At 32.8% G+C, this 21,775-nt stretch overlaps 1 protein-coding gene across 1 annotated transcript; it reads right to left on the bottom strand.

Annotated features, from left to right (window-relative positions):
• Positions 1-6,132: 6,132 nt before the first annotated feature.
• LOC105777194 (receptor-like protein 34) lies at positions 6,133-19,847 on the bottom strand. The gene is made up of 3 exons (XM_052629529.1): positions 19,469-19,847; positions 16,900-19,187; positions 6,133-6,975 (listed from the first exon to the last, which is right to left on the bottom strand). The coding sequence occupies exons 1-3, from the start codon at positions 19,845-19,847 to the stop codon at positions 6,133-6,135; spliced, it is 3,510 nt and encodes a 1,169-aa protein (XP_052485489.1).
• Positions 19,848-21,775: the final 1,928 nt, after the last annotated feature.

The following is a 21,775-nucleotide window of genomic DNA, read 5'->3' as shown; positions in this document are numbered from 1 at the left end:
TGCTGAGGAGGGTGCCATATCGATGAGGATGATTAGGATTTAATTGTGCTTATTTTGCACCTGTTTAAATAAATCCACCAAAAGCTCTCCTGCATCAATAAATCATCATAGACAAACCTTATCCACAGCAATGCCTTCATCTTTGATTGAAAACTCGAATTTTTCATGATCATTATCTTTCTTTCAAAGACAAATCCATTTCTTACTAACAAATCACATAATTAACAACAAAATTATTATTTTTATATAATATTAAGAGTGGAGATATATGAAATGCATTATTCCAAATTTGTGGATGGCTATAATATTGCAATCCAATGACATTATTACATCAACACATTAACACATTAAGTAGTTTGGTCTATTAATCAATTATGGATCAAAGAACGAATACACGAATTAATTTTCTAACATTCCATATAGATGCACACAAGGAACTCTCATAATTATTCTTCTCCCATGACACTACAAAATCTAGAAACTTTGGGTACGATTAAAACGTTTCTAAAAGTTTGAAAAATGTGTTCAATAATTTTAGAGATGACTTAAATCGTCCTCAATATGCGTTTTTTAAAACCATGTCTCTAAAAAATTTTAGGGACGATTATTGAAAATCATCTCATAATTAAGGATGAATTTCATCCCAAAAATTTTAAGGACGAGTATTATCCTCAAACTTATCAAAACAGGATTAAAGTTCAATGTATGTGGGATAGCAAATGAGGATTGTGCAAGTTGTCTAGGTGTTTTAAGGACGAGTATTATCCTCAAACTCATCAAAACAGGATTAAAGTTCAATGTATGTGGGATAGCAAATGAGGATAGTGCAAGTTGTCTAGGTGTTTTGAGAGATATAGAGGGTGTTGCAAGAGCTCTGTTTTTAGGTCCTATTGCAGCAAATAATGTTGATTCGGCAGAGGCAGGAGTAGTGCTTTTAGCCTTGGAAGTATTTATATATTTGGAATGGAAGATAAATGACTTACTATTTGTAGATTTAAAGTGGTGTTCAACTGGTGTGCAAACAAGTCAATGAGACCATGGTCAGTACAATCAACATTTGCAGATATTGAGAGGAAAATTGAAAAGGTAGGTAGTGTTGTATTTTCAATGGCAGATAAGAAAGGAAATGAAATGGCCTCAACCTTGGCGATAGTAGGTATAAATCGTAGAGACATGTTTAAAGCTTGATGGTGAGCATTAGATTTTATATCAAATGTCGGTTTTCAATTGTAGAAAATGTTACATGGGACGCTGTAAATTTGAACTTTTGAATGTTGTTCTTGTTTTATTTACAACAGATCAATTCAAATGAAACAAAAAAAAAAAAACCCAATGAAGTTGGACTTGCAATATACGAGTCTCTAATTACATCATGTATGTTTATCGTATATAAGTTTTGTTCGGTTCTTTTCGATTCATTACATATTTGTAATATGGATTTTGCTTTGACAATTTCAATGAAGATATTGATTTTACATTTCATAATTATAATTTCTTTTACTTTTCTAATTTTTAAGGTGTTTTCAAGTACAATAATAAATATAAATTTCAAATAATACATGTTGAATCAACTATATTTAAAACCAACTCAGTATAAAAGCACAACAAACTAAAATTAAAATATATTTAAACTTATACTAAAATAAATTTAAAAAAACAAACATAATGAAAATTAAACTAAACTAATTTAAACGAAAACCTACACGTTACGTTTGCCTATAATAAAATTAGAAGTTGGCTATTAAAGTTTCAAGCCTAACTTCAAAAACTTATTTTCATGTGTACTACCTAAAGGCAACAAAAACTTCAAATCTACTCTCTATTTAGACCAAAAGAAAAATTCAGAGTGAAGTTAGTCAAGCTAGCAATGAGCCATTTAGCAACGGACCATTTTGGTTTTCGAATTTTCATCATCATATATCTTATAAAAAAAAAAGTTCCAAACGCCAATCCACGTACATAACTCATCATTATAATTTTTTAATCCAATCCAATATTGTTAATTGAAATTTGATAATTTTTGAAACAGAAAATCCACGTAAATCTATATTGCCAACATAAATATCGTTGAAACATGTGTTGAATTGTTTTTCCTAAGGAATGACTTCAACAAGTTAATTCTCAAAAAGACTTAACATTTCGAAAAAATTTAGATCAATCAATTCCAACAAGCTTGCTGCAAGAGAGATCTAGTGATGCAAGTCCTACCAAATTTTATAACAGATCGAAATTAAATTAAAAAAATTTGGGAGTACTAAAGTTTAAAGATCTAAAGTGATAATTATATCAAATTAGGGGCCAAAGCCCCTGCCACTCCCTTTGTGCCGTCCCTGAAGGGGGAAATATGACCAGTTAAGTGGTTCATGCCATATGGACCTCCAAATAATGCACCTAATGGAGGCTCATGCTCGGAGACGGACACCTGCTAAAGGCATCAGCTAGAGGTAGAAACCCAGTTTACTGACGGGCATGGGAGACTGCTTTGTAATAGATGATTTTTAGAGATAGCAGCTATTCATGATTTGTAAGACACTTCTCTTTTCCTTGATTATAATTTATAATTTTCCTAAGCTGAGGAAAATAAGATAATATTTATCTTCTTTTTATTATTATATGCTAAAGTAGAGTGCATCCATCTGCTGACATGTTTGTTGAACTTTACAGTCTCTTGAAGAACAATGATCTTGTTTCATCCGGTACCGCATCGATCCATAAGAACTTCCCAATTACTATTTAATTATAAATTTTGTCATGTAAACAATCATGATGAAAGCATATAATAATGATAGCATTATGTGTAATATATGTTAAAATATTTTCTGCTTCAATAGTTGCAAATGAAATGAAAAGTTATAAGTAATCAAAATAATTTCACCTAGTTATTAATCAAAAGTTGTCACTATTTATAGTGATGAATTATGTCTCTTAAATTCAAAATAATATCATTTAATTATTAACAAATAGTCAAGATTATTCTGAGTAGATATCTATTGAATAATTATGTTTATTGCTAAAAATATGATTATCTATTTGGGTAGTTATATCCCTATAAAGAGACATAAGACCTCCTATAAATAGGAGTGAATTTTCATTCGTATGACATACCCAAAAATATAGAAACAAAGTATTTTTCTATTTTCCCACCATCTTTTATATTTCTAAATTGTTTAATAAAGAAATTGATATCCTTTTATGTTTTGCTTAATGCTCAATGAACTGTTTTCATCAGTATAAAACATAGACAATCATTAGATTTCATTTATCTTTGAGATTCATTTACTAATAACTCTTTTGTTCATCATAATATAGGTTGTGTGAATAAAACATAAAAAAAAATTGCAAAAGCAAGTTAATTGAAAAAGTGGATAACAAAGCAGTTTTAAAGCTAATTTAGTTTAGACATCTCTCGCAACATTTTAAATTTCTCTCTACCCTACTTCTAAAGTTGGTTTAACCATTTCTCAAACTTTTCCAGCTATTTTTTTGAACTTCAAATGAAAAGTAACCCCTAAAAATTAACTTCGAATCATTCTAGAAATGAGGTTGAAAGTAGATTAGGAATCAAACTTTAGAGCATGCTTTATATATGTTTTTTCCTACTTATTAGCAACACTTAGGGTTCACCTTTTGTCCAACTTTTCCAGCTACTTTTTTGAACTTCAAATGAAAAGTTACCCTAAAGATGTGGTAATCTTTTCACCTAAACGTCTGCAACTATTTGTATTTGGCTTCAGTAACTTCTGTACTTTAACCTAATGTTCGTAGCTTGAGCCACGTATATTTTCAATGATATGTTTACTTAAGTGAATATTAGTACTACTGTATTTACTTAAGTGAATATTAGTACTACTGTATTTGGCTATCAGTATGTTCTATTTATTTTGTAAATATGCAGGCTGGCATGTACAAGTTGAACTGAGATAAATAGGGGTGGGCGTTCGATCGAATTAAGTAAAAAATTTCAAATTAATCGAGTTAAAAGATTTTAAGTTAATTGAGTTGACGAGTCCTATTTTATCATCCTAACTCGATCAGAAATTTTTTTAATCGAGTTGAGTTGAATCGAGTTAAATTATTCGAGTTAAATTTAAAAAACATTAAATATCTCAAATTAATATCTTATTATGGTATAACTAGTTCCATATTAGAGTACGTAAATTTGAAATCATATATCTTTGAAAACTTTTGCATATATAACAAAAATTAATAAAATAATGAGATACTTTAGTACTACAAACTTGAATAATTAATTAACTTATTTAGGTCCCAAAATTATTATTTTAGAAAAAATTTAAAATTTATTTATATATTCTTTATATTTTGGAATTTTTATAAATATTTTGAATTTTTGAAAATTATTTTAATTATTTTGTATTTTTGTTGGGAGATAGATCAATTTGTTCATTTTCAAAATTGACAAGGATTGGAAGGATATTTATACGAATCTGTTATTCCAATTGTAAAAGTTAACTCAACTTGAACTCAAAACTCGAATTATTTATTCAGTTGACTCAAATAACTCGATTCAATTAACTCGAAATTCAAAAAAAATTTCGATTTTTTTGTATCGAATTGAGTTTTGCTCATCTTTACATATAGACAATAATTTTGTTGCTTCTTCAGTGATGTATAAGTTATGTTTCTCAGACTCTTTCCTTTTTCTTGAAATATATCAGTCTAAAACATATGTTTGGTGCATATTCAGACACAAATATGACAATACATATCCCACATATTTGTCTTTAGAGATACTGAGGTTTGGCCATAGGTTTGCAACTGAGATATAGGAATGGACGAATCTATTATTAAAGTGCCTTTTCTTTGTGTAGCTGGGGACTACCATTGCTATGTTCATAATCTATTAATGCTAACTTGTTTTGGCTTGAGCTTTTATTTAGCTGTAAGCAAAGTGCTGTTCTGTTAATTTTATTTGCAATTATGTTTTATTATAAAAGGCTATACTTAAAGATAATTATTGTATGAACCAAGGGAGGTAAATGTCCCAATGGTTTTCATATCAATACTACTTTTCTATTGACTTTCTCTGATCTTAGGGCTGCCTACCTTTATCCCTTTTTTCTCAATATATATTTTGCTTGAGATTAACTCTTGGAGTGCTGTTATATTTCTTGTACTTGGTTTAGTTCCTATATCTACCAGGTGTTATATTTTGGGAAGATCTTTCGATGAAGTACTCTAGCTTTCCATCTGTATTTTCTACTTTGTTCGGTGAACTTCCGAAAGAAACATGGTGTTGTTCAGATCTTTACAACAGGGAAGGCTTCTGGTATACCAGTTCTTACCTTCCTGCTGCCATGGCTGCCAGGTTGAACTTCCAAGCAAATGACTCCGATGTATTTTTGACTTCTTCTATGAAGACAGGCACCACATGGCTCAAGGCTATCATCCCAACAATAATGAATCCCATCGGTCGCATGGATGATGATAACAATGACCTTTTGCTCAAATGTCATCCTAATGAGCTAATGTCATCCATAGCTCAAAGTCCCTTTGATGTACCTCATAACTGTTTTTGCTGATTGAAAGTGGCTCACATTACAATACCGTATGAATTTAGATAAGAGACTGACTACAAACACAATATTAGGCCTTGAGGCTGTCAAGTAGAGTAAGCATCCCACTAGGGTTCTATAACTTGATTCATTTACCCTTCCAAATACACCTTGACTGGTGAGTTTTTCACCAATTGCAACTGGAGTACTAACAACTTTGCAGTTTTGCATGCAAAATTTGTTTAAAATCTTCAAAGCAAAAGCCTTTTGACTTATGAAGATGCCCTGCCGAGTTTGAGATACCCAAGAAAATAAGACATTTTTCCCAAATCAGACATTTCAAAGACACTTTCCATTTTGCTCTTGAATTCTGCTAGTATATCATGATTCCCACAAGTACTAACAAATCATCCACATATAACAAGACTATCAGTTGTGTTTCATTACCTTTTTTCTTCACATACAATATTGGCTCACTATTGCTTCTTTCAAATCCCAAACTTGACAAGTAGCTATTAATTTTGTTATACCAAGCCCTTGGTGCTTGTTTTAAGCCATACAATGCCTTTCTTAGCTTGTACACCTTTCTTTTTTCACTCGCCATTTTGAAACCATTAGGCTATTCAACATATATTTCTTCACTGGGGAATCCATTGAGGAAGGCAGATTTTACATCAGGTTGATGTATCTTCCACTGCCTTTGAGCTGCCAATGCAAGCAGAAGTCTAATAGTGTCTAGTATTGCCACTGGTGCAAATGTTTTAAAGTAGTCAACACCATGCTGTTGCTTGAAACCCTTCACAACTAACACTGCCTTGAGCTTGTTCAAACTTCCATTAGCATTTTGTTTGGCTCTAAACACCCATTTCACTATTATGACTTTCTTGTGGACTGGTCTTTCAACTAGTTCCCAAGTCCGATTCTTGTGGATCATGCTTATTTCATTCAACATTGCTTGCCTCCAGCTTTCTTGTGTTTCTGCTTCTTCAAAATCAACTGGCTCAACAGCAGCTATGTCAACCCTCTCATACACTTCACTGATCAATTTGGTTCCTCTAACAAACTCATGTTTAAAATTCATCTTTTGCCCAATCTGATCACCTTCATTTGGCCTTGTCACCAAGTCTTCAGCAACACTTTCTGGCTCATCCTTGTCTGAGATCCATGTTGGCTTCTCATCAAAAACTACATCTATGCTTACAAAGACTTTGTAAGTTGTAGGATCGAGGATTCTATAACCCTTTTTAACACTACTATAGCCCACAAAGATGCTAAGTTGAGCCTTCTTTTCTAATTTTTCCTTTTTGACAGTAGGAAAATGTGCATAATAGATGCAACTAAAGACTCTCAAATGTGCCACTGATGGTTTGAATCCAAACCAGACTTCAAATAGAGTTTTCTCCAATAGGGTTTTGGTTGGTAGCCTGTTTTGAAGATAAACTATAGTATTCACTGCCTCAGCCTAAAAACTTTTTGACAAACATCTTTCAAATATCAGGCATCTGGCCATATCTATCAGGGTTCGATTCTTCCTTTCATTAACACTGTTTTTATGAGGTGTGTAGGTGTTGGTGAGCTGGTGTTCAACTCTTGACTCTTTAAAAAACCTTTGCGACTGATTAAAGGTGTATTATATCCACCTTATAATTCTAAGCTTGCAACCTGATTGAGTCTCAATCGCAACTTTGAACTTCCAAAATACTGTGTAATACCCCAAAAATTACTACAGTAAGAAAGTAAGATAATGTTCCTGATATAGTAAAATAAGAAAATAAATTGATAAAAGGGTAATTTTGAGTTATGTTGACATTGGGAAGTATATTATGACATATTAATTCAAGAAAGGATTAAATTGCAAAAGTGAGAAAAGTTTTGTTGCCCAAGATAAATACTCAAAATTTGGGGGGTTAAAGTGTAAATACAAAAAATTTAAAGGACCAATAGTGTAAATATTTTAAGGGTGGAATAATCTAGAAACTAAGGAAAATGGATGAATTAGGACCAAATTGAAAAGGTAAAGAATTTTAAGGGACTAAATTGCAATTTTAGCAAATTAAGTGATGACTCAAGGATGAAATTTCAAAAGATTATAAAGGACAAAATGGTAAATTACAGAGAGAGAATTCTAGAAGGTAATGATGATGTTGTTGGTGATATTTTAATTAATTAATTTAGATAAATATTTTAATTAATATTTTATTAAGATTTTTCGTATTATTTTATTATTAAATGATTAATATAAAAGGGAGGAAAGATGAAAAAATCATCATCTTTTCCATGCAACCAACGTGAGAAGAGAGGAAAAGAAATAAAATTTCCTTTCTTTACAATTTGGTCTTTTTACCAAAAATTTTCTATTTTAACATAGAAATCAAAAGAATTTTCATAGCTTCCAAGAGAGAAAAATAATAAGGAGACAATGGGGAGCTAGAACATCAAGTTAGATTCAAGAAATAGAAGCTAGATGAGGAGAGAGAAAATTAAGTTAAAGATTGAAATCAATAGCACAAGTTAAGAACATCAAGATTTTAATATGCTTTTGAGTTTGACATTATTGAAAAAAGTAGGAAATTAATGTTAATGTAGAGTTTCATTTGGAGGTGCTCATGGGCTGGGCCGGGTTCGGGCCGGGCCCAGAAAAAAATTTCTGCCCGTGCCTAAATATGGGCCTAAAATTTTGTCCAGGCCTAGCCCGAGAAAAAATTACTAAGCCCGATCCCGGCTCGACCCATTTTTTTAATAAATACCAAAAAATTATTTTAAAAATAAAAAATAAAAACGTATTTTAAATATATTTTAAAAATAAAAAATAAATATTTATTATATATTCGGGGGCCGGGCCTGAGCCAAAAAAGTGGTGCTCGAGGCTCGGCCCATTTTCTAAATGGGCCTCATTTTTTGCCCAAACCCATATTTCGGGCCTATATTTTTACCCGAACCCTCCCATATTTCGGGCGAGCCGTCGGGCCGGGCCGGGCCGCTCGGCCTATGAGCACCTCTAGTTTCATTGTATAAGGTTCTATATTCTTGTTATGTTAGTAAAGGGAAATAAGAGAAAGTGATGGAAAATATTGAAGAGAAAGGAAAGGTGTTATAAATTTAGTTATCAACATTTTACACTAAAATAGTTTTGAGACAACAGCAATAGTTTGACTTTGAAAATTTACCAAAAATCGTAGAAATTGAATTAGAGGATGAAAAAATATGTAATGAAATCTTATTGAGTCTAGTTTCTCATAGAAGAAACGGTGTAAGCAATGGAATTGTAAATTATGAGATATAATAAATTTTGTGAGACAAGGTCAGAATGAATTTGGGTTCCCCTGTTCTGAATTTGAAAAATCATTAAAAATTATATAAAAATAATTGTGGGTTATAATTTATATGTTTAAAATTATTAATGAGTCTATTTTCAATAGAAACAAACAAGAACATCATCCTAATCCCGTACGAGGAGATAATTAATTTTTAGTGAAGAAGGGTCGAAATTGTTAGATAGCAGAACATGGATGACTTTAAAGAATAAACTGTACTTATTGGCTAAACCATAAAATTTGAAAATTTTGATGGCAAGAAGACATGTGAGTCTAGTTTCATAAGAATTTAGCGGATCTTAATTCAGAGTTGCGTAGCTCAAGATATAAATAATTTAGTGACTATGACTCAAGTGGACAGCTTTGAATGAATATATAAATAAATGGTGAAATTATAGATAATGTTACATATAAGCATGTTATATACATTAATTATGTGGAATGGAGAGGAGGAGGAAAATATATGCTTATTCAACTAGCATGAGTTTTCATTAAAAATGGCTAATTTGCATGTTTTAGGTTCAATGACTAAATTGAATAAAAGTAAAATTTTAAGGGTAATTTTGTAAAATGTCAAAAGTGACCACATTGCATGAAATGAATTTTTATTATTATTTAAATTAATAAATTGAATGAAATATTAATTTAGATCAAGATTGGGTGGAAATTCGAGGAAAATAAAAAATTACCAAAATGTCCCTGAATTTTGGTATTTCTGCAATTTAGTTTGGTAAGTTCGTGTAACTTGAATTATATTCTTAAATGCTTGAAATGTATGTTATTGATGTGAATATTGAATGTTCATTGTATGAAAATTAATGAAACATTGATATATTTGATAAAAAGGGGAAGAAATCTCAGTTGAATGGAAGGAAAATTCGATGAATCTCCGAAAAAGAATTGACGGTAAAAGGGATCTAGCCCGGACGGGTGATCCTATCCTGATATAGTCCTCCCGAAGAATATGTGGAAAATGGATTTAGCCCGGACGTATAATTCGAATTAGGGTCTGAATTTATCCTGGACTGGTAATTCAGATCCAAGCTCATTAGAGTAATTGTCATTGTAGGGGATTTAGCCTGGACTGGTAATCCCGACAATACTCTATGAGTTTATATTATAGGGGATTTAGCCTGGACTGGTAATCCCGCTGTAAGGATGAGGTTCGCGGGAGTGCTTTCTGAAATGGAAATGTGGGCACATGAATATGAATTGACGGACCCGAATTTGTACACTAAAGTGTACCCCTGAAAATCCATCGAAATTCCTAGAAATTCAACGGGATAAATATGGAAAAATAATAAGGGAATGGAAATCATGGTATTGATGAGCTCATCAATCATGGTATATATTATTGATACATGAAAATTATTGGACTAACTTGAATGTTAATTTTGTGCATGTTAGGGGAATAATGCATTGAATGGATGTATGAATGTTTATCACACTATCCAATAATTCTATCGGCAATTTTGGATGTTTTGATTCTGGTTATAATGGCATGTATAAGTTAAATTGACCAACGTTAGCTCATTAATGTTTTGATTTTAATTGGTTTTAAATATGAATGCTTGATGAAATGAAATGTCTGTAAATTAATTTGTAAACTCTGATAATGCTCTATAACCCTATTCTGGCAATAGATACGGGTTAGGGATGTTACATACTGAGGCAACTTCTGACTTGAGCTTGAGAAAATAAACCCAGTAGAATCTAGAATGGTCATCGATGAAAAGAATGAAGTACCTGTTGCCATTCAAAGATTGAGACTTTATAGGTCCACATACATTAGTATGAACCAACTACAATTTTTTCGAGGTCGTCCAAGCCTTGTTTGCTGGAAATGGGAGCCTAGATAACTGAAGTAGTGATCTATTTTTGTCCACAAACACCTTGTTGTTCAACTATTTTTGTAAAGTTTTCAACTAAATCTCCCTTAGATAACTGAAGTAGTGATCTATAGTTGACATGACCCATCCTTATATGCCACAACTTGGACTTATCTAAGGCAGTTGTATAGGCACTAACAATCTCCTTATTCCAGTTGACCATAAAGCTTATATCATGTCATGGCTACTATCATAAGCTTAGATACACTTGGATCACTAATCAAGCATTCCTTACCTTTGAACACAACATAATACCTTTTTTTTTCAAGAAATTGTGCAGTACTTAGCATCTTTCTATCAATTTCAAGTACTAAAAGGACATTTAAAACAAGTTTGGTACCTGAAGGAGTGTCAATCAACACATCTCCCTTTCCTTCTACTTTGATGTACTATCCATTGCCAACCTTTACGTTTGAGTTGAATTTTCTGTCTATCCACTTGAAATAGTAGCATCAGGAGTCATGTGGTTGGTACAACCACTGTCAATCAACCATCCTTTTGTGTTTTTTTTATTGCTGAACAAGAAACAACAAGCACTTGCTCCTCCTGAGCATGGCTTTCCTCAGCTACTTGAGCTGGAGTGTTAGACTACTTTGATTACTGTTGTTTTTGTTGGCCCCTATTCTTGTAGACATTTTCAACATGGCTTAACTGCTTACAAACCTTGCATTACACATTAGGCTTGTACCAACAGTAAGCTTTTAGACGACTAGTCCTTTTTACAATGAGAGCATAATGGATATTTTCTCCTTCCTCCATCTCTTTTAGACTTGTCTAACTAGCTCTTCTTCCCTTTGTAATTGAGGGAGCTTGAGGTTGGTCTGCTAATGGCTTGAAACGCACCTTCATAATGCTCCTACTGTCTGCTAGCTCTTATTGTTCCTAAGCATAAAAAGCATTGATTAGCTTAATTAAAGAGATTGTTGAAAAATCTCTTAAGTCTTCTAGGGAAGAGATCTTGGCTTCATATCTTTCAAGTAGGGTTGCAGTAACCTTTTCCACTATTCTACTTTCACTGAATTGGTCCCCAAGCAGTCTTGTATTGTTCACAATAGCCATAATCCTGTATTAATATTGTTTAACTGTCTTTGTCTCCTTTATCTTCAAGTTTTCAAAGTCCCTCCTTAAGTTGATGAGTTGTTACTGTCTTTTTTTTAGAGCCTTGAAACTCTTATTTAAGCTTGTCTCAAACCTTTTTTGGAGTATCACAGGCCATAATCCTTGTGAAAATCAAGTTTGACACACTATTTTTGAGGCAGGACATTGCCTTGTACCTCTTGGCTTTATCATCAGAGTGTTGCCTGATTTGAGCTACTGTGAGGTTAGCTCTCAAGGGTGGTGGTTCAGTATCAGCATTGACAACCTCCCATACGTCAAATGCTTACAGCTAGGTCTTCATTTTTACTACCCAAATATGGTAGCTTTCACCATTAAACACTGGTTGTAACAGCCCGATTCTGGGCCTAGTCGGAACAGTGGTTTCGAGACCACAAATCCGACAAGGGAAAATATTATTATTATTATATTTTTATGGTCTACAATTTCATGGAAAATTTTCGTAAAAATTTCGTTCGAAAATTTCGACGTTTGGGCACTCAATTTAGTCAAAAGCACTAAATTGTAAAAAGTGAAAAAGTTGAGTTCTACATCTTAGAGGTGTCTAATTGTTATAAAATTTTAAATGGGAGGTCTTTATGTGGTAATTAGACCATTAGTTAGTTGATAGACAAAAATGGGCATAGAATTAGTGAAATAGATTTTTTTTAAGTAAGGGCATTTTAGTCATTTGGTAATTAAATAAAATTAAATGGGAAAAAGATGTCAAAATATGCTCATCTTCTTCATGGTGAACGAAATCAGCAAGGGGGAAGCCATATTTAGGGTTTTTAAGCTTCCAAGCTCCATAGTAAGTGATTCCAAGCCCCGTTTTTAATGTTCTTTACGTTTTTGGAGTCCCGGTAACTTGGTTTAGCTTATTCTACCATTAATTCGTGTTAGGGTTTATATTTGGAAAAATACCCATAGGTGAAATGTGTTTATTTTGCTGTTTAATGGTAGAATATGAAGCTAGAAATTATGTTAAACAATTTTTGCTAAGCAGTTTTAAGTAAAACCGGGTAAATCGATATAATCGGTAAAAATATTTATTGTTCATAAGTGTATGTTAGAGTGATGTGTGAAATTTGATGTTGCCATAGAAGGGAAAAGTGTTTAGCATGTTGTAAAACATAAGAATAAGGTGTGAAATTTAATTTTCGAGCTTAGGGATGAAAATGGAAATATGCAAAAGTTTAGGGACAAAATCGTAATTTTTGCAAAATTTGAGTCGAGGATTGTTTTATTAAATGTGAATGTTAAATAAGCTAATTTTGCTATTATAGATCAAGAAAGACGTGAAGACCACCTTAAACGGGGAAAAGAAAAGGTCGAGGAGTAAATCGCAAAATCACAATATTTTGTTCCGAGGTAAGTATGCATGTGATTTAATGTATTATTTTAATGTTATTTTATATATATTGCTGGGATTTGATTGAAAATGGAACGAATACTCGATATAGACTCTAAAATGTGGTTAAATTGGAAGGTAGTAAAGCGTTGAAAAACAAAGTTTCTGGTTGAACACTCGGAATAAGTCATAATACATTGAACATAAAAGGGGGTTGCTAAGTGCTGATTCCCCCAAGGGGTTGCTAAGTGCTGATTCCCCAAATTATCGGTGGTTGCTAAGTGCTGATTCCACCATATTTTTGAATGTGCAAAAGGGGGGTTGCTAAGTGCTGATTCCCCAAATCATCGGTGGTTGCTAAGTGCTGATTCCACTGTAACGGATTGTATAAGGCGTTGCTAAGTGCTGATTCCCCGAATCATTGGTGGTTGCTAAGTGCTGATTCCACCATATTTTTTAATGTGTAAAAGGGGGGTTGCTAAGTACTGATTCCCCCAAGGGGTTGCTAAGTGCTGAATCCACCAAATAACGGTTAATATTCTGAGTGTTCAGCAGGAAAATTGGAAGGGTGATTGAACATGTAAATTAAATATGATTGTGTGGGGAATATTGTGTTTGATATTTAATCAACCCATGTGTAAGATGAATGGAAGTATCAAAACTACAAAAGAGCAAGTTGGTTACAAACAGTTTAAAACAACAGCAGTTGGGTAACTTGGAAAATTCACCATAAATGGTGGAATTTGAATTAGAGGTTGGCTAATATATGAAATTGAAGCTGAATGAGTCCATTTTCATATGAAAGAATCATAGCAAGCAAAAGAGTTATATATTTTGAGATATTTAAATTTTAGTGAGACAGGGCTGAATAGATTTCGAGATCCCCTGTTCCAACTTTGGAAAATCACCAAAAGTTGTACAAAAATAATTGTGGGTTTAAATTTATATGATTAAATTCCTCATTAAGTCTATTTTCTGTAGAAATAAACAAGAACCTTATATTAATTTTTTACAGAGTGTTAAATAGATTTTAGTAAAGGGTGGTCAGAACTATCGAGCAGTGAAATAGGGGAAGATTTGAAGAATAAACTGTACTAATTGGAAAAATAAAAAAATATGAAAATTTTATGGTAGAAAGGTATATGAGTCTAGTTTCGGAGAAAATTTACGGAACTCAATTTGGAGCTCTGTAGCTCCAGATAAAAATAAATTAGCAACTGTGACACAGAAAAACAGCTTGCTGGAAATTGAGCAAACAATGAAATTTATGAATGATTAAAATTATATCACTTTGTAATATTATAAGAAATTGATTAATTTGTCATGTGGTTACTTACTAAGCTATATGCTTACTCTTCTTTATTTTTCTCTTGATTATAGTGATAACAATCTGCCGGAAGTTGGACGAAGTCAGAATATCATCCACACTATCGTCATCTCTCGGGGTATTTTGTAATCAATACTTTTGAAACATGGCATGTATAGATGACTTAATGTAATATGATATAAATATGTTTGTAAAATATTGTTCGGTTAAAAATGTTGGTGTTTATTATTGAATAAATTGTGTATGCACATATAATACTGTAATTGGTTGAAATATTAAGATCGTTTGAAATTGTTCTTTGAAAATTTGCAGGAGGTTTTATGTAAAAATAAGCAGAAATGCTGCCGAAATTTAAAAAAAAATAGTAATACCTCGTGCTCTATTCCATCAAGGAATACGGGTAAGGGGTGTTACACTGATGGTAGAGCTGGAGAGAAACTGGATGAAGACATGTTGTTTTGAGAATAAAAAATAGAAAAGGCCCTCTAAGAAGTTGGCTTTCGATACCAATTGTTGGTGTTAAGAAACAAAATCGAAAACAAAGATGAGTCTTAAGCAACAAACTTCAATGACTTGCATCAAAAATAACAAAAGATCAAGCTGTGAACTTGAAGAAAAATTGCTTGATAGGATAAAAAAAAAACAAGAGAAAGAAATGTTGAAAAGGTTCATCATATTGATAGCTGAAATTTTACAACCATTTAAACAAGTAAACATCTTGACTGAAAGCAAATCTGTCATTACATTGTCTTCAAAATTATAAAACTTATAAAACTTAACTTGCACACTTGGTTAAGCTGATTTATAAGTCTATCAGCACCTAATCAAAACAAATACATTTTTAGCTTAGTTCAAATGTAACTAATAAACAAAGATACAAAATACAAACACTAACAGCATGTTGTCCTATTGCAACATGCATGCAATGACAAAACCATACTGCATGCAAGCCATTTCTTAACAACAACTGATAAGCTATAAAAGTAACATGTTTTAATTCCATTTTTGATGCATTTTTGGATGATTTATTACGTAAATGAGTGAATTTGATGCTCCTAATACTTTAAATTCATGTTTCTATATTAGGTGAGCATAGGGGAGCAAAAGGAGTGAAAAACGGGCCAAAATTAGACAAAAAAGCTATTTTCAAGATCCACACAGGCTGGGCACACGCCTGTTTGAGCTACAAGGCTGGCTACACGCCTATGTGCCAGCTCGTGTCGGTATCGCACCATGTTTCTCTTTTACGTGGAAAAAGCTAAGTTTTTGGGATTCTAAGCATTCTAAAATTTATAAATACATAGTAGAAGAGGACCTAAGGGGACACGGAGAGAAGAACGAAGAAAAGACTTAAAGAACGCCACCAGATTCATTTCAGAAGTGGATCTCCTTCAAGATTGAATATCTCCATTCAATTTCTTTAGAAGTTTTATTGAGTTTCTTTATGTCTTGTTGTTATCCTAACTTTGAGATGATGTTATTTCAGATTATGAACTAAATTCCCTAAATACCTAGGGAAGATGAAACCTATATGAATCTTATTATTTGATTTCTGAATTACATGATAAATAATTGATTCTTGTTTTCAATTATGTATGCTTATTTCGTGTTTTAATGTTTTCAGAATATTAATTTATGCTTAATGTGCTTATTTCAGTGAAGCAAAAATCCCTGTTTAAGAGTAGATCTAGCATAATTGAATGGAGTTGCATGCAATCCTAGAAATAGGACAACATAAATCTACCGGATTAGAGTCAAATCTAATAGGGGAATCCATAGATTGAGTTAATGCAACAATAGCGGTTTAATTAGAAAGAAATTTCAATTAATCAACCTAGAGTCAATTATTCTTACTCTCGAAAGAGATATTAATATAACTTAGGGATTCCTACTGATCAAGGCGCAAGTGAATAAATCATTTAATTCAGATTCAGAATAATAAGTGAAGTCTAGGTGGATTCTTTCCTGCGTATTGCCTATCACATTGTTTTATTCGATTATTTTTCCTAATTCATTCTCTATTGCGTTCTTAGTAATTAGTTTAGTTAGTTTTAAATTAAAAATAATTCCTTCAAATTATCGGCTATATAATAGAAAAATAGTAAGTACTAGTACTTTTAGTCCTTGTGGATACGATATTCCCGACTCACATTAGCTATATTATTATTCGATAGGTGCGCTTGCCTTTGTCGTAATTTTAGTTAATTTAGTGATCATCAACAACACATGGACAGAAACCTAAAAAAAACAAGACAATACAAAAATGAGACAAACTCTTAAATCTAAAATTATGGAGCAAGCGAGAGATATTCTATAGAAAAGGTGTTCAACCAGCTAGCCATCGATGAGAAAACATCTGTCATCACAAATTCCATCTTCCTCAACGATTTTTCTTGAATCTCCTAAGAACTCTGTTGCCTGCTTGTTGAATCATCCAAACAAGCCATTTTGGTTTCCGAATTGTCATCATGATGTATCCTGCTGAAAATCCAAAAACCAATCCACATCCATAACCCATCATTACAAATTTCCAATCCAGTCCAAATGCAGAATCAAATTCCTCTTCTTCAAAAATTGCTGATGGTGGATCACTATGGCCACAGCTTTTTGACACGGGAAACCCACACAACTCTGTATTGCCAACGTAGGAATCGTTGAGGAAGGTGTTGAATTGTTTTCCCTGAGGTATGAGCCCAACGAGCTGGTTCTCTGACAGGTTTAACACTTCAAGAAAATTCAGATCAGTCAGCTCTGAAGGAATCTCCCCAACAAGCTTGTTGCAAGAGAGATCTAGTGACTCCAGTTGTGCCAGATTTCCTAATGAGGAAGGAATATGACCAGTTAAGTGATTATGAGACAAGTTGAGCACTTCGAGAGAAATAAGGTTTCCAACTGTCTCTGGAATTGTTCCTTCGAATCTGTTGCTTGACATATCGATGGCTGCAAAAATAGTTAGAACTCTCTCGAGCATGAATTCCACACCTTTCATTGTTAAAGCCAAGGAATAAATGTAATAGCTTCTGTCAGCTCCTATATATTCCATTGGAACACTGGCCAAATTCATCATACCTTTGAAATTTCTAAAGTATGTTGTTGGCAGAAAACCAGAAAACCTATTATGCGAGAGGTCTAAAATTTGCAGAGTCGAGAAATGCGACTCATTTGCAGAATGAGCTATTTGCCCATGAAAATAGTTGGAGCGCAACACAAGAACTTTTAGCCGAGGAAGGTCTCCCAACCAGTGTGGAAACGTGTCATTTATCTTGTTGTTTGCAAGATTTAACACTTCTAAACCAAGACAATTGGCCAAGGATTTAGGTAATGACCCATCAAAATCATTGTTGTTGAGGTTAAGTATTTGTAACCCGTAATTTCTCTCAACCCAAAAATCAGGGATGTTTCCGTAAAACTTATTCATCTGCAAATCCAAATTTGAATGATATCTCAAGCCCAGGCATTTTGAGATTGCTCCACTCAAGTTGTTATAGGACAAGTCGAGATAAAGAATGAGATACGAACTCTCTGGATTACATATCGAAGATGGAATTTCTCCATTTAATCTGTTGTTTGAGATTAAGAAAGCCATCGTGGAAGGTGGAGGTGCTAGAAGTGGCCCTTCTATCAGGTTGGAGCCAAGATCAAGAAGTTCAATACTCTTCCATGGATAATATTCTAGAGCTGTCAACAAATTGTTAGAGAGATCAAGATTCACTAGGTTGCTTCCCCAATTGTTTTCTTGCTCTGTAATTCGTCCTTGAATATTGTTGTTTGAAAGGTCTAAAAACATCAAACTCTCTTGCGTTGTCAAGAAATTTGATAATTCAGTTATATTACAAGAAGACATGCACAAGTCACTAAGCCAGGGCAAAACAAGATCAACCTCGCTATTGTTGCCCACAGACAGATGAATGTTGTGCGAAAGATCCAAGACTTGAAGGCCTTTAAACTTTAGAAACATATCTGCCTCGATAACATGAATTCTATTGTAAGAAAGGTTTAGAAAGTTCAAACCTTCTAAATTTCTTACAAAATTTGGAAATTCGCTGATGTTGCAAGAAGAGAGTTGTAAACTCACAAGACAAGGCAAAGAGTAATTGGAATTGCTTGCACTGGTAAATGATGACAAAGCATTATCCGAGAGAGAGAGCACCTCAAGTTTGCTGAGCTCTGATAGTTTGGTCAATTCAAAATTGCCATTCAACTTGTTACTATTGAGCATTAACTCAACTAAAGATGGAAGAGTGAAGAACCAGGATGGTACCCTGCCACTGAGAAAGTTGTGATGAAGGCGTAGAATACTAAGTTGTGAAAGCCCACTCACTTTTGAGGGAAAGGAACCCACCAACTTGTTTTTAGAAAGATCTAGAAACTGAAGTTGAGTGAAGTTGAAAACTGAACATGGAATAGGACCATCGAAGTTATTATGGGAAAGATCTAGATGTTCAAGTTGTGTGAGGTTTCCGAGAGATGCTGGAATTGGACCTTTCAAATTACCACCGCCGAGATCCAATATCTCCAGAGATCTAAGATTGCCAACTGAATCAGGTAGTTCCTGCAAATATGGAGATGAGACTTGCAATGACTTGAGGGGACCACTCCAATTTGTCTTTGGGAACTTGAGTTCTAGCTGGTTATCGATCTCAAAAAGTTCGAACTTCTGCAGGTATGGAAAGTGGAAAACATCTTCGGGGAACTTTCCTTGAAGACATTATCCCCAAGGATAAGAGTTGTTATGTAAGAAGACATGTTAATGAAAGAGGTAGGTGCAACTGAAGACATATCGATATTTGAGAGATGAAGGTGTCTTAGTTGCGTCAGGTTTTCCACGATATTTTCAAAGACATGCCCTTCAAAGATCAAACCATGATTATCGGATAGGTCGAGGGACAACAGTTTAGAAAGGTATGAGATTGCAAGGGGGATTTTACCTTTAAATCCTGATTCAGAGATGTTTAGATGGGTCAAACTAGTCAACTTACCAAACTGGGATGCAATCGGGGACATGTTGAAATGATTCCCAGCAAGGTTTAGCTGACGGAGATGGCGGAGAAGGAAGAGGGTGCTGTTAGAGTGGAGAGGACCAATAAGGCAGCTGAAGCTAAGGTCAAGTGTAATCACATTCCCTGCTTCGCTATCACACTTAACCCCATCCCACAAACAACAGTTTGTTCCTTTCTTCCAAGAGATTGTCTTAGCACTTTGGGGGTATAAGGAGCAATGAACGGAAAAGGAGTTGTTGAATTGGGTTAAGGCAGCACTTTGGTCATGAGGGCACGACGGTAGTGGTAGAGCACAGGAATTGGAGGTAAAGAAGAGGGAAAATAACAGAAAATACAAGGGTATTAACCACCCTTTCATGTTTCTCTCAGAGATGTCAGGCAAAAGGAGAATGTAAAATGAGAAGGTTGAGTGAGAATAAGAGTGGAGTGGGAGCATGTATTCTGAACTCGACGGCTGTAGTTTTTTTTATCAAAACTATTATCAAGCCTTCTTTGGAGTGGTTGTGGAAGTTTTTCTTTCAAATCTTTGATATAAGGAATCTGATGTGTAAGAGGGATTCTTCTTTAGATTAAGAATGATGATTATCTTCATCAATTCTAGTTATTAGTAGGGGTAAACGACAAAAAACTGTTATTAAATTATTGCCTTCTTTTTATTTTAGTCATTAAATTATTAATTTTTTTACTTTAGTCACTAAACTTTTAGAAATCAAATATTATCGATGCTCAAAGTTGTTTTTGAACTTTTTATTAGTTTAATAACAAAATTTAGTCCTCCAATGTTTTTGAATATAAAATATTCAATAAATTTAGTCCTCAATGTTTACAAAATTTATAATTTTAGTTTAAATTCTAGACAATTCACGTAACTTTATTTATGACTAAACAAGTCATTTTGAGCTGAAGATGGCAACTTGAGGTCATTTTTTTTTTATCTATTTCGAGTATTGAAATTTGTTGTTTAGTGATTTTTTTATTATTATAAGTTGGTTGGTCGACTGTTATAGCCTTGGCCAAAGATTTGTAATCCACTTTGATTTATCATTTGTAATGTTTTAAATATAATTACTATGGTGTTCTCTTCATTCCTTTGTTCCCTTTGCCATGTGTTGCATTGATAAATAGGGTGTATAAAAATAGTCTATGCCAAAGACTATGTTGGAAATTTCATATCGGAGTAGGATAAAATTATAAAATTTTGAAACTTAAAGTTAAGATTCTTGGGTTAAGAAGCTTAAATTATTAATTTTGTAAAGGACCAAAATTAATTTATTGAATTTTTCAATTAAAACTAATTGACAACGTTTGTAAATTTTGAAGGCTTAATTTATTGATTTCTTTTAGAATTTGAATTAAAATGACAAATTTTATAAACATTGAGAGCTAAGTTTGTTGAATATTTTATATTTAGGATCAAACTGATATAATTGTAAACATTGAGGGCTAAAATTGTTATTGGACCAATAAAAAGCCTAAATTAGCTTTTGAGGCACCAATATATATAATTTCGAAAAATTTAATGATTAAATAAAAAAATCAATAGTTCAATGACCAAAATATAACCAAAATAATAGTTGAGTGACATTTTATAATTTACCCTATTAATATTTGTAAGGAAAAAACCAGAAATCAAGTTGTTCATATTAAGAGAAAATTATGTTTAAAAAAAGAAAAAAGAAAAATCAAAGTGAAGTTAATTTTCATTGATACTGACAATAACAATGCAATTGCCTTCCAATTTCCATCCCAGCGTGCAAGGCCGAGCACCATTTTCATCCATTCATTGTTTTTATTTATATTTGTAAAAACAAATTTGTCACAAATCAAAGTGGTCCAAATTAATTAAAAGAAAAAAAGGGTTCCCCTTTGATTGAATTGGATTAAGAAAACGATAGAAGAGGCGAATAATCAATGCTTGTGAAAGGGGTTGGAATTTTCATCTCAATCACCATTGACTTCATTTTTAAAACAATTAATTTCAATATTTAATTAAAATCAATCCATAATATATTGGTAAAAAAATCATTGTTGAAGTTTGAAATAATAAATTTTTTATTTCATTGTATTACAATTTATTTATATATCTTTAAATAAAAACAGATATCAACAATTAAATGATTTTAATCTAATAAAACTAAACAAAAACAAAAATAATTTATTTAATAGAAAATAGAGATATCAATAATATTTAGGCCTCCTTACGAAATATGACAACATTCCAATTTTCCTAACTCATCAATATTTCAATCCAATAAATTCGGGTTTAGATAAAATAAATTTATATAT

Source organism: Gossypium raimondii, chromosome 1 (genome assembly GCF_025698545.1).
Source record: "Gossypium raimondii isolate GPD5lz chromosome 1, ASM2569854v1, whole genome shotgun sequence".
In the NCBI taxonomy this organism is placed as follows: Eukaryota; Viridiplantae; Streptophyta; class Magnoliopsida; order Malvales; family Malvaceae; genus Gossypium; species Gossypium raimondii.
This window is presented reverse-complemented; position numbering and strand designations above follow the sequence as displayed.